Source organism: Morone saxatilis, unplaced genomic scaffold (assembly GCF_004916995.1).
Source record: "Morone saxatilis isolate NCDOM2014 unplaced genomic scaffold, NCSU_SB_2.0 Contig12, whole genome shotgun sequence".
Taxonomy (NCBI): domain Eukaryota; kingdom Metazoa; phylum Chordata; class Actinopteri; family Moronidae; genus Morone; species Morone saxatilis.
In genome coordinates, this window is record NW_023339674.1 from 21,037,751 (window position 1) to 21,052,645 (window position 14,895).

The 14,895-nt window shown below is 39.3% G+C and overlaps 3 protein-coding genes across 4 annotated transcripts in view; 1 reads left to right on the forward strand and 2 right to left on the reverse strand.

The window, feature by feature from the left end:
- The window catches only part of tmem165 (transmembrane protein 165), a 5,653-nt gene extending 2,982 nt beyond the window's left edge, over positions 1-2,671 (reverse strand). The window contains exons 1-5 of one of the 2 annotated variants that reach the window (XM_035652693.1): positions 2,337-2,671; positions 1,696-1,921; positions 1,413-1,588; positions 528-710; positions 201-306 (exon numbers count right to left, since the gene is read on the reverse strand). In XM_035652693.1, the coding sequence (XP_035508586.1) occupies positions 201-306; positions 528-710; positions 1,413-1,588; positions 1,696-1,921; positions 2,337-2,489 (844 nt within the window). In that variant the 5' untranslated portion in view covers positions 2,490-2,671. The remainder of the gene's footprint in view (positions 1-200; positions 307-527; positions 711-1,412; positions 1,589-1,695; positions 1,922-2,336) is intronic. The other variant, XM_035652692.1, reaches the window with a different exon arrangement.
- A 373-nt stretch (positions 2,672-3,044) lies between these two features.
- Positions 3,045-5,562, reverse strand: srd5a3 (steroid 5 alpha-reductase 3). The gene is made up of 5 exons (XM_035654128.1): positions 5,296-5,562; positions 4,947-5,098; positions 4,683-4,868; positions 4,475-4,600; positions 3,045-4,214 (listed from the first exon to the last, which is right to left on the reverse strand). The coding sequence occupies exons 1-5, from the start codon at positions 5,514-5,516 to the stop codon at positions 3,955-3,957; spliced, it is 945 nt and encodes a 314-aa protein (XP_035510021.1). The 5' UTR covers positions 5,517-5,562; the 3' UTR covers positions 3,045-3,954.
- Positions 5,563-11,528: 5,966 nt separating this feature from the next.
- The window catches only part of kdr (kinase insert domain receptor (a type III receptor tyrosine kinase)), an 18,234-nt gene continuing 14,867 nt past the window's right edge, over positions 11,529-14,895 (forward strand). The window contains exons 1-4 of the mRNA XM_035653675.1: positions 11,529-11,830; positions 12,706-12,799; positions 12,897-13,099; positions 13,701-13,822. Coding sequence (XP_035509568.1) covers positions 11,764-11,830; positions 12,706-12,799; positions 12,897-13,099; positions 13,701-13,822 — 486 coding nt within the window. The 5' untranslated portion in view covers positions 11,529-11,763. The remainder of the gene's footprint in view (positions 11,831-12,705; positions 12,800-12,896; positions 13,100-13,700; positions 13,823-14,895) is intronic.

The following is a 14,895-nucleotide window of genomic DNA, read 5'->3' on the forward strand; positions in this document are numbered from 1 at the left end:
AAAGTTGAAATTAAGATTTTCCAAAGCTTCAAGACTTTATTCCTAAATCCAAGAATGAGATCCACTTGGCTTTAAAGCCAATTGTTTCTTCAACAGATATAATTAGAGCGTGGTACATTTTAAGAATGAACTGTACTTGTGAAAATACATTCAACAAATCTGATTTTAAACAACAAAAAAAAAAAAAAAAAAGATCTCACCTGTTCTGACAGATATTTTCTGCGCGATCATTCTCCCTCCTATCACAGCCAGTCCTGTACACAAGCAGTGTCCAAGGGTACCACCGACTGCAACCCCAAATGGATCCTGGGAATTTAATAGAAGTGCCTTTCATGTTGATGTTATAGAAAATTATACGCTACCTGTACTGAATATTTAATCAACTGTGTATCAACACAGCAGTCTTAAAAAGATAAACAAAGGATTTCTTTTGCACTGGGGCCACCCACTCTAACAAGTCAGACAATCCATGCACTGTAAGGTCTTAAAAACACACAGCCATGTGCAGTAGAGCAAATGCAACAAACCTCCCGGGCAGCTAGAATAATAGTGGTCAGCTGCGAGCGGTCCCCCCACTCTGCCAGGAAGGTGAGGGTGAAGGCTTGGATAAAGATTGGCGAGACAAGGCTGTGCCACTTTCCCTGAGGAGCGGTAGTCCCTGATCCAGCTTCCACATCTGGAGTGCCATTAACCAGCTTGGACCGCTGGAGCTGCAACAGAGGATAAAGTGATTTTACTAAAAGCTGGATGTAATGCTGTACTTAAATATAGAAATATAGCAGTAATTTCATAACTGTTATGTTTTACTCACAACATACAGTTCCTGCCACTAGCCACAAAAATGTCAAGAGTTTATTTACTTTACAGTACAAGGTACAGAGACGGGTCCACCTATTAACAGGTAGGAATACCCAAGATAATGAGACACATTTATGACAGCAGATCAGTTGGGCAGGTCATGACATGTAAGGCAGATCCTGTTGGGAAACTTCCCTTTAATCCATATCAGCCTAAATAGTAAAACCTCTGATGTTCCTGTGCAGTCTTGTGATAAAAATGGCTTCAACACAACTCCAAAGTTTTAAAATGCCTTGGGTAAGAGGAGTAGGATTTGGATTCATTTAAATTCCCATCAGACTGGCACATGAGATGTATCTGTGTCAGTATTTCCTCCTTGCATGTTTAAATACATTATCTTCTTCTGAGAAGCAGCAACACTGTGACAGAGGTTTCACGGTAAAAAAGTAACGTGAACCATTTGGGAGTTAGTGAGTAAAACGATGCTACCAGTCAGGAACAGTACCCATAGTGCTTATATAAATTATGTACGTCTACTTATTCATTCTGACTCTGAGTCAACCTGAGGCTGTACTACTTGATCTGTTTGGGAGTTAAGTACAAAGTTGGCTTACCTCTTCATCCTTCTTCTTGATCTCTGCCTGCACCTCCTCCAGCTCCTCCTGGCCTTCATCTGGACTCATCCTCAGCCCCTCTCTCAGCATCCGTAAACCAAAGATGGCAAACAGAGCGGTGGACACATAGTATGTGTAGATTCTAGGGATGATGGTGGTGGCATAGCCAAACAGCACTGGGGGGTGGACACAATAATGACTTCATTATTCCAAAGCAAGAGACTGAGGATAACTATATTTACAAATACATGCAAAAATATACAAAATATCTGCCTCTACTAACCAGAAAGACAAGTCATGAGTCCCAGAGCCAGCATAGCACCTGCCAGCACGGTGAGGCGGTTGTAACGCATGGCCATGATGGCTGCAATGAAGAAGGTCTTGTCTCCCAACTCAGAGACGATGATGACAGAGATAGAGGCCACAAAGGCGTGGATGAAACCCATGTTCCCTTTGTTGGACTCATCTTCAGAAATGACTGGGCCCACGGGATGGGCACTTGCGGCTTTCTGCAGAGAAAAGACACCCAGCAGCACACAGTGACAGTCGGCTCAGACACACTGTTTCTAATCAGTCGAGCCTACACGTCCGTCCTGGCTGGCTTGATATTCGGGCCGCATGCTCTGAGAACATTACTGGAAATGTCAACAAAACTGGTGGCGGCAAAACCCTTAACTCGGTCCTCTCATGCTAACACCCCTATGGCGTCTACCTTATCTTTACTTTCCTTTAAATATTTGCTTTCATAGCGATATTTACAAATGAAGGACTAACTTTACCCGCTGGAGCTACACCCGGAACACAATGTGATGTGTGTCTCAGTTAGCATGTGCTGGCTAGCTCGGAGGCGCTAGGAAGAAGCAGCAGCAACTACCGACGACGATAGAAAGATTTAACTGGTAATAATGAAGTTACAGCTTTTACCTCTTGTGGGGGCTGCTCCTGGACAGCGGCTTTGTGCTCCTCTGGAACAGCAGCAACTCCGACCGACAACAAAAACACGGCGGCGAGCGGAAACAAGACACACATCACATTTCTATCAGCCCGTCCGTCTCCTCCGCCGACCATGAGAGGCATTATTGCTTTCTAAACACTCACCACACACAGTTTGCGCTTTATTGTTGCTGTCGCGAATCACTTAATATCATCGGCTAACTGAGCTGGCTAACTTCATATTAGCAACCTACACAATCTGAGCGACACTTCGGCGATACACGTCACGATCAGACCGACCGACTCAACTCAGGGCGGAAGTTAGAATCTTGCTGCCGCGTTTACGACCGGAGCAGAAAGATGATTGGACCGTTGAAGGAGTGACGCGACCTTGTGGGATGACGTACACAAAATACAGCTCGGTGATTGGACAGTGTTCTTGTCAGTAACGACTTAATGCAAATAGAGTTAAAGACACACAAGGGGAAATAAAACTACCACGTTATCATGATAGGTTGTTTGACACTACAAGTTATAAAAATGAACTAATTTAAAAGGCTAAAAATGTGTAAATAAGCTTCAAAATGCAAACGTACTATCAACTTGCATAATGTTTATTCTGTCTGCAAGAACATAATGACCACTTCTGAATAATCTGCAGTCATTAATTTATAATAAATATTTAAATACAAGGATGCATATGCTGTGTACACTTCACAGTTTAAATAATATTATCAGTTATTTAATCACTTCTTCGGCCAAAGGGCTTTCACCATCTAGTGGATTCCTCAAGTCCTAGTGTAGACACAAATATACACAAAATACAGACAAAAAGATTAAAATAAATACTTATAGAGAAGTACAACATGGAACGAACTCCACTCCCATGCTCAGTTTATTGGCTATAAGTGCAATATTTAATTCCAACAAACTTGATTTAATGTTGTAGTTCAGAATCATTATTATTAAAAAACTTCCCAATGTTTGTCGAACAGCAGGACATTGGTATTACCACCATGAGAAATACATTTGTTTCTGTTACAACACAATAACTCGTAGCAATATACGTATGAGATTTATATTGTTATTAAATCATACCCACTTATTTTGTTTTAACAACAATTTTTTTTGTCAAAGCCTCAATTTGGCTAATTTCTTTTTATATTTTGAAAGGATCTTTTCGTTATTGAAAAAACATTTAAAACATCCTTACTTAACCAACATCGCTTATCTTATGAATTATAATGAGATATGTTTGTGTGCTGTAACAATATGTGTTATTATTACATGGATGTAACCTATTATAACAAAAACAAGATTCAAGGTTATTTTAAATATATTTTATATATTTCCCCATTCATTCACATCAGTCAGTAAGAAACAGCTCACCTCTCACCTGGAGAGACTTTTGCTATGAAAAAGTGTTTCTGCAGCACTGCCATGCCTCACATTCACACTTTGGAGCTGTCAACTAAACTTCAACGTTGTCCTGTTGGCTTGTCAGTCAATGCTGAGAGGGAGGTAAGTTTCAGTCCTGCACCTTCAGGTCCTCAGACAACATTTTTCTAGGACTTTACAGTTCCCAATACGCAAGGCAAACACAAACTATTCACATTATAAACGGTATAAATGCTTTTCTATGCCTCGGGTAAGACTCATATTTGCTAATATAAAGTTCATGACAAAGCTGTGCTGCCAGTGCCTGGTTGAAGAGCACATAAAGGACAACAAGCCACCAGGTGAGAGACAGGCCTCCAAAAACCAAGCTCAGTGAAACGTAGATCAGCAGCTCAGCAAAGTAATGCGGGCAGGACACCAGTTCGAACCAGCCTCCCACTGGCACTCTGTGAGCCAGCGTCGCCACTGTTCCTGAGAGACGCCACAAAAGACAACCAACCAACAGAAATAGATCAGCCCCCACTAACTGATAGATCAGTGGTTTACTATTGTATACTATTCACATGGTTACACTGAGAGTGTGTTGTTTATTACATTATACAATAAAAGCAAATATGATGTTCACGTGATGGATTTCTTATCATAATCACACTGTTCTGCAATCTGATTTGTTTAGCAAATGGTCAGCAGTTAAGTATAAATCATCTTACCATCTTACTTATCAAGCTTACCTGACTTCCCAGTGCGAAGCCTGGCCAGCAGGACCATGGACTGATGCTGCATTAGAGAGGCCACAACGAAAAGTGCGATTCCAGCGACATGAATCCAGTCCAGCTGAGAGAGGAGAGTTCCAGTCCCTAAAAAGAAAAGCACAAACATCAGCACCACAAAGCAAAACCAGTGACCAGTAGATGTAGAGAGGACTGATTTGAGTTTAACCTTTTCCCAGACGATCCGAGCAGAGCACCGTCAATCCCATTGTAACGTAATACCCCAGACCGAACACATACTGCACTAAATGTAGGGCTCCATCAGAGAAAACACTGACAAACAGGCACTCCAGCAGCCTCCTGAGGGAGTGGACACAGAGCAGCAGCAGCACCAGCACAGTGGACAGCTGTGGGACTACAGACAGGGTGAATACCAGCGTCAATCAAACAGGAGAACACAAGCTTTAGACACAGTGTTGGACTGTCAGCCTACCTTGACTGTCAGTGCTTGGTAAACCTGTCAAAATGTCTAACGACCCAATGAGCCATGGTGGGTAGGACTGATGCCGGAATGTGAGGTTCAGGTACAAGACCAGAAGAAGAGCATTCCAGCCTACAGAGATGGCATAGAAGTGCCAGAACCACCTGGAAGTCGAAAAAAAAGGAGCACAAGTTACTATTTGTGTGTGTAGCATCCAAACATTTAAGCTTTTAGGAAGCTAACAATGAAAGAAACCCCTAAAACTCCAGTTGAACACATTACAAACGTATAAATTAAACTTATAAATACATTATTTAATAGCTCTCCACGTTGGCTAAGTTGTTTCCTACGTAACAATGACCTTTTTGGGACGTCAAACACACGCAGCCAGTCGTCTCGTCTGAGGGTTTGTTTGGTTTTTCCGTACCGAATAAGATCCTGAAATAAAACGTAAATACGACATGTTTCGTATTTTTTGGGCAGCTGTGATGAGATTTTGTGAACGCAGTAAGCTACAAGGAAACACAACGCCAGAAAAGCCCACAAAACATCAGCAAAGCTACAGCCGACCGAGCTCCACATCCTCTTCCAGCTCCGCGGGTTGTGGACATTGTTTTGTGCGACACAGAAAAGAGACCGTCGGGAAACAGTTCCGGATAAAATGAGTGAATGCGGTAAATCTAATTATTAACAATACATTATTTAATCGTAATCATTTATTAGTTCGTCAGGAAATTGTGTGAAATATGTTAAACTCAGTGTCCATTAGAACATCTTTTATCTTTGCATTCAGAGTAAAATAACAGTGAACAATGTTGGGAAATGACAGCATACAGCAGGTGGCAGCACTTGAATCTCATCACATAACAAGTGGAGCCAAAATGAAAGCATGGACCCTCCAGTCAGATTCAATGAATTTCCACAGGTAAGGGTGATCAGTTACTTTCAGACTATTAACACTTTATGAAACTGAGCGTAATAAATGAAAGAGCTGTTGTTTTATGTAATACCTTTGAAGTTATTCATCTAACAAAAGGTTTGTGTCCATGTGTGGCTCTAAACCTGCATCCGGTTGACTTTGAACATACAACGTTAAATGCAGTAGTGGAATAAGTATTTAGATTATAGCTGCAAATACTATTGTCGATTAACCTGTCGTTTTTTTTTCTAAATTAATAGCTTCAGCTGTCACTGTCGATTAAAGTCATTAAAAGCCCAAAAATAAAAAAGTGTGGTTGATTTTCTTTCAATCAAATGTCCAACTAATCAATTAATTGCCTAATCGTTTCATCTCTAATTAAGATTCTTTACTTGCATGACGCAGAACCACAATGTAGAAATACTCTGTTACAAGCAGCAGTGATGGAAGAAGTCTTCAGATCCTTTATTTGTAACAATACAACGTAGTGAAAATACTGCACTACAAGTAAAAATCCTTATATAGGATGTTTTCACAGCCCATAAAGGAACACATACTTCAGTTTCTTGAAATCACAATCACCAAATTTGGAAACACATGGTTTTCACTGGACAGAAAACATTTAAAGAATTGTTATCTGAAAAGTAACTAGTCACTAAAACTGTCCACTGCCTCTGTGATGTAGTAGTAGAAGTAGAAGTAGGCCTGTAAAGTACCAGTACCAGCACCTCGAATTTGTACTTATAAGTACAGAACTTAGTAGATGTAGCTTATACTTGTACTTAGTTACATTCTGACACTGGTTCCAAGTATCTTTACTCAAAGAACCAGTGTGTAGGTGGTGTGTGGCATAGTGGTAAAGTTGCAGATTGCAACCATTTGAATACAACTTGAATTCCAAGCATGTAGGAGAAACTATGGTGGCCATGAAACTCCTTAAACTATAAATGCGAAATACCCTGTCTAGAACCAGTGTATGATTTGTCTGTTCTTGGCTACTGTAGAAACATGGCAGTACAACATGGCGGCCTCCGTAGAAGAGGACCTGCACTACGATTCTTATTTTCGTAGTTTTGTATGTAAACTCTTTATCTGCACTGCATCCTGTTCACTACAGACACGTGTAGTAAAAAGAACAACATTTCCCTCTGAGATGGAGTGGATGTTTGTGTTTTATTGTTCAAAGCAAATCTCTGGAATCAAAACCTTCATCACACTTTGATCTTCAGGACAGTGTTACCAAACATGATGTCTGACCTCGTGGCCCTGGTGCTTCACTCATGCCCAGTTTTGCTGAGTTTTCTTCTCACAGTTTCACAAGTCGTGTGCATGTTCCCCCTCTCCACAATGCAGTAATGTGCCAAAGGAAAAGAAGTGTGTTTGTGTTAGAGGCCTTTAAGGCATTAGAGTTCAGGATGCCTCTTAGAGGAGCACTGTATCCTGTCTGAGGAAGTGTGGACTGTTTCCTGTTTCACTCCCTCCCCTGTCCTCAGTGTGCTCCTCTTTTTCACTGTGCCAACTGGACCCTCACTGGGCCCCCTGAAGATTGCAGTCAAGCTGGTGCACCGTGGGCACTATAAAAACAAGATTTGTGTGGCAGAAGATCAGTATTTACAGATTCAAACACAATCCGAGGAAAAGAAATCCAAAATATCGAAGGGAAGGTTTTGATATAGGACAAACGAGACAGAGAGACTGTTGACACTCTTTCAGCTTCATTTCTTACACACTGGAGCGTATTCTGGCAAAACCTCCATGTTTTAGTGTTCCTATAACAAAACTCAGAGACCGTGCTGGAGAAAAGCAGGAACTACATTAAAATATGTGACAGTGTGAATTTAAAGATCCTGTTGTTTGCGTACAAAGCATTAAATAGCTTTTCCCTATTTACATTTGCAACTCTGATCCGCACACAGCACAGCTAGAGACTCTGACCAAAGTACATTTTTATCACAATATTGATGCTTTCAGGTAAGGGTGTAATCATGGTATATGAATATATATAAAAATACCAAGTGCATTTACCACAATTCTGTGTTATTTCTAGATGAAAATTGGCACATTTACAACATACATTTGAAGACTACATTGATCATTTGATTAGGGACTGACAAATATTCAGTATTTTTCCAATCCAATCCTGTAGTCATCATTCAGTGTCCTGCTCATAACAGGATCTGTTACACATCGTGAGTAATAGCCAGGACTCAAGGTTGTTGTGCCGCAGACTGGGAAATGAAAATAATCAAGTACAAGTGCCTCAAAATTGTACTTCAGTACCGTACTTAGTTACACTCCACCACTAGATTTTCATTTTTACTGCAAATGTATATCGGTCCAAATATTGGTTAACAGTTTCCTTGATTTATAATAATCTGTATCTGTATTGCTCCTAAAAAAACGTTAGGGGTCTTTGATTTCATGTTTAAAGGGACGGTCTGTGAATTGTTTGTTTATGTTATTGTGTAACTTTGGTGTTTTAAAGGGTTAGTTCGGATGACAAATAACGTGTTAACTAACTTTCAAATTGCCTGTTTCTTCATTGGAAAGAGCTGTCTAATTGCAAGGTAAACCAGTTAAAATATCCTAAATATAGTGTACACTTAAACTTATTTAGATTTTTTTACGTGGGCCTTCTTTTAGGTGGCTTCTAGGTGGTATATTTTCCTTAATAAATGGATAAATTAAATTAATAAACAAGAAATAACACGACAGGGTTCAAAAAGGGAGACCATATTTAACATATTTTCTACTGTATATTGGGGGGCAGATTTTGGTGGGGGATGCCCACATTTTCAGGTGTCAATCTACACACAAACACACCTTTACTCATTGAGTTAGATGAGAAGATCGTTACCTTCAAGATGGAGCCTTGTTAGGTTAGCTTATGGATTTGAAGCTGGGGAACGAGCTGAAGAAATGGCCCACTTACACCTTTAGAGCTCACTGATTAACACACTATATCTCACTAATAATATCTTTAATTGTAGGGTCATGTGTTGGACTATTTCTATCCTATTTATTATTATTATTATATTATATTATTTTAGTGCATTGATCCTCTCATCAAACTGTGCCTAAGCTAACCAGCGCCTGTATTTCCTGTCTGTAGCCTGTCTGTGACCAGCATGCTGAAAACTGTTTGATTTCTAGTGATTAGAAATGAAGACAGGAATAAAAGCAACCAGTCTGACACGTTTGTGAAGCTGCACTAACCATATTAACAGTAACTGTTTGGTAATTTGGTAACTTTATTATCAAAATTGAAATACATATTATTGATTTAACATTTAACACGTTTTATTTCATATTTTGAGGTGCAACACTCATTGTCTGCTTTTTATTAAATTTATTGGTTGTATTAAATCATGTAGTGGCTATAGGCAGGCTGCTGAGCTATAATTATGTCCTCTAAAAATGTAGTTGGTGTGTTAGCATGACTATGATGTGGCAGTATGTTCCAATCTGGGTATTCATGAAGTGAATTTATTCATTTTAACTTAACTAATCTATATCATCAGTCATGTTTCCTATTGTTTCAATTTAGTTGTGTATACTTCTCCTGCACTGTGCTCTCTTTTCTGCGTAAATCACCACAATGCACACACAAACACTCTCCCCCTCACCCTCTCTCGCTCTCCACATCCCTCTGAGTGCCTGAATGCTTCGTGCCCATTCTTTTGGTATTGAATTGTGGGACACTGACCTTTGAAATGCCTCTTGTGATCTCAGACCATAAACACGAACAGTGCCAAGACAATTCAGAGCTGTTTGCTTGTGAAGACTTTTGAATAGGAGTTGTTTTGAAATGTGATTTTAATGTAAACATTGTTTTTGAATTGGGTGTGCAGAGAGCAACTTTTCCTAGCAGTAAAAATAAAAACTCTAATTCTACTCAAAAACAATATTTGCAATACAATCACATTTGAAAACAACTTCTAAAATATAATAAAAGTATTAAAAGTGTGTTGCAATTGAATTTAAAGTATTATGTTCCACACAACCTCAAATTTTCTAGAAATCCTCTTTTATGTTTGTCTTTGAGTGGGCCAGAGTTCAAAGCAATCATCCTCATGTTCAATGTGCAAAACAAAAGCAGACAGAAAAAAATGGAAAATCTTTTTCTTTCTTTCCAGAGGTGCATTTGGTGTGGAGCGCCCTCCAGGAAGCGTTGGCTAGGAGGAGGATAGGCGGTTTTGCAGGCAGGGAGTCCCTGTAGAAGTGACCAGGCCAGGAAACATGTGGATATAGCACGTAACATACAACCCCATCATCTCCCTGAACCATCCTGAATCCATGCCAGCGATCAAAACACAAACTTCCCCCTTCTCATCAGGTACATTCATCAGGTTGACAGCAATTTTTTATTCTTGTAAAAACATCATCTATCAGACATGGTCTCATCAGTTTTCTATTTGCGAAGTGGTATGCACACAAATTCTTAGGTTTAACTAAAAATAAGGTTGTAATTAACTGAGCTACAAACCTTGAGGTTCACATTTATTTTTTCATAGTCTGAAACTACAACGAACACAACTGTTTTGGTTCATTATCACCACTCTTGTTATCAGTGTTGCCTTTGGCCGCAGCAGGCAGCTGTTTTCTGCAACAGAAAGCTCAAAAAATTACTGTGTGGTACAAACCCAGCAGACAGACACAGTTTGCAACTAGCTGGTGAACACAATAAAACATTTAGCAGCTAAAGAGCCAGATATTTTCCTCTGGGGTCGGTGAAGACCAAAAACAGAGATAATGGAATTGAAATCAACTAAATGGATCACCAACCGAAGTGCTCAATTGTTTCTTTTTCTTAGACACAGAGAACATCATACACATTTTAAACATTACAGTGATCCAGCAATACATATACTATAATAATACCTTAGTATTAATTAGTGTTAATAATTACCAATGATGGAAAGTAACTTATTAAATTTACTCAAGTGCTGTATACTTAATTACAGTTTTGAGGTAGGCCCAATTGTACCTTACTTGAGTATTAACATTGTATGCATATAGTGACTACTTACACTTCCGTGGGAAAATTGTATGGTTCACCTCCCTACATTTATTTTAAAGCTTTAGTTACTTGTTACTTAATAATACAAAATATAATCAAATGATTAAAATAATACAATTATGAAATTAAACTACCCGGCAGCATGTAAAGTAGCTAAAATCAGTCCCACAATTTATTCATATAAATGATTATAAAATCTGCCATTCTGCATAATCAATATTTGTGCTTTTGGTACATTAAGTATAATTAGATGCTAATACATTTGTACTTTTACTTGAGTAAAACTATGAAACAAAGTATTTCTATACTATGCTGTTGCTATTTTAACATCCATAAATAATCATAATAGTACTTCTTCCACTGATAAGGATTTCAGTTTAGTATACTAGGTATATTAGGTATGATAATGATAAAGGTGCTGTCTAATATGTAGACTAGCATATTTACAACTCTATAGGGGATATTAGCTTTCACTTGAACATTTAAACCAAAAGTTTCCCTCACAAACTCTGATCAAAGTTCAGTGTTTGTCCTTCCAACAACCAGCAACAAGTCCAGCAGTCTCTCTCATGTGGTAGTTTTTAGTTCCAGTAGGACGGGGAAGCTCCTCCCCTGAAGGCTGCTCAGCTCAGCTGAAGTGTGTCTCTCCATCCTCAGCTTCAGCTCCATGGGGACACACATAGACACACACACACTCACAGTCGCACTTTACACTCAGCTGAACACTGTCCACTGCTGCTGGTTTTCATGACTGTCACAGACTTTTCTTTGGAGTGGAATTTAAAGACTCAGAAATCAATGGATTAGCAAGGAGCCTGTAGGATTGTTATTACTGCACTGAAGTTTTTTAATTGGATGTTCATGAGGAGTCTGCCTATGTCTTCTGTTGGATGATGGCTCGGGCAGTCTCCGTCATTCCACTGTTTGGGATTATGCTGGAAATCCTTTGTGTTGCTGGTAAGAGAAATAATTAAATACTCATCAGGTCTTCTGCCTGTACTGTAATACTATACTGACTTTGGTTAAATAGAAGAGTTTTGTAATAGAGGTTTGTAGACAATGATATATTCTGCCAGATTATTTTTATTCCTCTGTCAATTTAATGTCCATTGTGACTTTGAGGATGGACATACATGGGCTTGCTAAATACTTTAGTGGTGGATACATTTAAAAAAAGTTTATGAAAAACTATTGCGTGTGTGTGTGTTAATCTCTCATACAGGCACAAAGAGATATGTTGATAAAAGTAAGGAGTATGGAAGCAGGGAAATGTACTCTTTTTTCAAAAAGAAGTAGTTTCAACCACTTTTTTAATCTCAGTTTATATTAAGAATAAGCACTGGCATGTTAATTCACAGGTCAGATTTGTAGATTGCCAACTTGGTCAGCCTAACGTGTTTTTTCCATACAATAGAATATGTGCTTTAGGGCCTCACAGGGAGGTGGTGGGCAGCGTGTATCCTCAGAAACAGGAACCCCACCTAGGCCACACTGTGCTGGGCTATTGAGCCTGACTAGGCCCCATCTTCCCCTACTTCCTGTTTTGGCACAGCGCCGCCATTTTCTGCAACAGTGGAAAAAAACGGCCCAGGGAGCCAGTTACAAATTCTTTTCTGTATTTTACTTTTAGTTTCTACCTTTTGACCTGATTTAATTTCCATTAAAACATTTTTAAGGCCCATATCGTGTGTTTTCAGAAACCATAGTGGCGCGACCTCTGACTCATCTATGTAGCTACTATTTGTTAGGGCCTTACAGGTTGACGTCATCACTGCTGATTGTGTTAGTTGTCGGTCTTTGCTGTGATTGACGTGCATTGTTGATCCCTGCAGCCATTGAACTGCGGTTTATGCCCGATCCACCAACGCTGAACATCCATGGCGTCCACAGGATGAACAAATCTGACAACGTGGAACTAACATGCAGGTACATATAAATATACTGAATTCAATCCATCTTTTGACCCATACATGCGCAGTGTTCAAATACAATATTTTCAACCCTCTCTCCATCGACCCGGCAGAGGTCGCCAGTATCTGAGGTGGACGACCCCTCCTACAAGCACTCGCTTTTCCACCAGTGACTGCAGTGGATCAGGACTCTTCTGCACAACACTGCGGATCTCCAATGCAACTGTCAATGAAACTGGACAGTACCAGTGCTCTTACAAAGACCTGAAAGTGGAGGATGGCAAGACTTCAGCAGTGGCTTATGTGTTTGTGCATGGTATAACTCACTTTTATCTTATTTTGCTGTGTTTTGTTGTCATGCTGTGATATACAGAAGACTTTTATGACAAATATGCTTTGGCAAATAGTCACTGGACAGTTAGGAAAGGTATTTGTTGATCTAGGCTATACAACACTATGGATCACAAACCCACTCTCAGGTCAGAGACACTCACTGATGTCTGGCAGGAGACATTTTATTAAAGGGTTGGATCATATTACTGCAAATAGTGTCACTGTCAACATTTTAACCAGAAATACTGTAAAAAGTTATACATTTGTTTAGCAAACCTAGAGTACAGTGTGGTTAGAAGTGTCTTTCCTAATCAGGATCATTCAAAGTTAATTATAGTGGAACTACAGTGTACCTCATGTTGCCGCGGCCACTGAAGGCCACACAAAAGATACACAGTTTTACTTTTAATGCAATGTGTTTATTCAAACACCCTGTTATGTACAAAATAATTTGAGATGACCAATAATAATTCAAGGGCAGCCAGTTCCACTCTGACCTCCTTGCTATGTTTTTGTCAGTGTTGTGTTCATTTCACTTTAACTTTCGTCAAACACTTTTCCGATGTCTGTGCATCTGATTTTAGATTCCAAGGTGCCGTTTGTGCCGTCTGAGAAAGAATATGAGGTGGTGTTCATCCGCGAGGGAGAGCGGGTGGTGATACCGTGCCGAGGATCAGTGGAGAATCTCAACGTGACGCTCCACACTGTAAGGAAGAGTTGTTTCTGTTCTCTTCATGACGTTTCTTGGTGAAGTGTATACAAGCTGGAGCAACCTTCTATAGAATGAAAGGCAGCAGGAATATATTTTGGATTTAGAACATACATTGTTTTATACATTATTTTTCAAGTGATATTTAATTTTTTAAGTTTAATGCACATCTATATAAAATAAACATTTAATTTTGAAGCGTTGCAATGTAGTGTTTCAATCCCTACATTTGGGGGACTGACAAGAGAATGGTCAAAATCAAAGAAAAGGATATTCAGTCTCTCCACTGTCATTATCAAAATAAATGTCAAAAAAATTTCTTTATTCTGATTTGTTTGTGCCTCATGCGGGTCAAGCTCCATAAACACGAGATCCTACATTTCCCAGTATTCAACCACTAAGCATAATTTATAGGTCCAGTGTATAAGATTCAGGAGGATCTATTGGCACAAATGGAATGTAATATATAATACATAATTATTGTATAGTATAATATAATAATCACCTCAAATTAAGAATCGAGTTTTTGTTACGTTAGAATGAGCCATTTTTAGGGAACAGGTCCTCTTCTACGGAGGCCGCCATGTTATACCGCCATGTTCCTACAGTAGCCCAGAGTGGACAAACCAAACACTGACTTTAGAAAGGTCTTTCCTGTTTTTTGTGAGTTTTGCGGCCACCTTAGTTTCTCCTTTGCGCTTGGTTGCAATCTGCAATCTCACAGCTAGATGCCACTAAATCCTGCACGCTGGTCCTTTAATTTGACTCTCATTATGGCTGAAATAACTGTAATGACATTATTAATGTTGTTTTTCAGACTTTATAAAGCTCCTCCAGAGCCACAGATCATACATTATACATTATACAAAGCAGAGTTGTAGTCCTCATGATGAGTTAACCAAACTTTTTTTATTTTTTATTTAACCTTTATTTAACCAGGAAAGGTCCCATTGAGATTAAAATCTCTTTTTCAAGGGAGTCCTGGCCAAGACAGAACAGCAACACAAAAACAAGAACAAGTCAAAACTAAGGTGTATAACTCCCTGGAACCTAACAAATCAATGACAGTC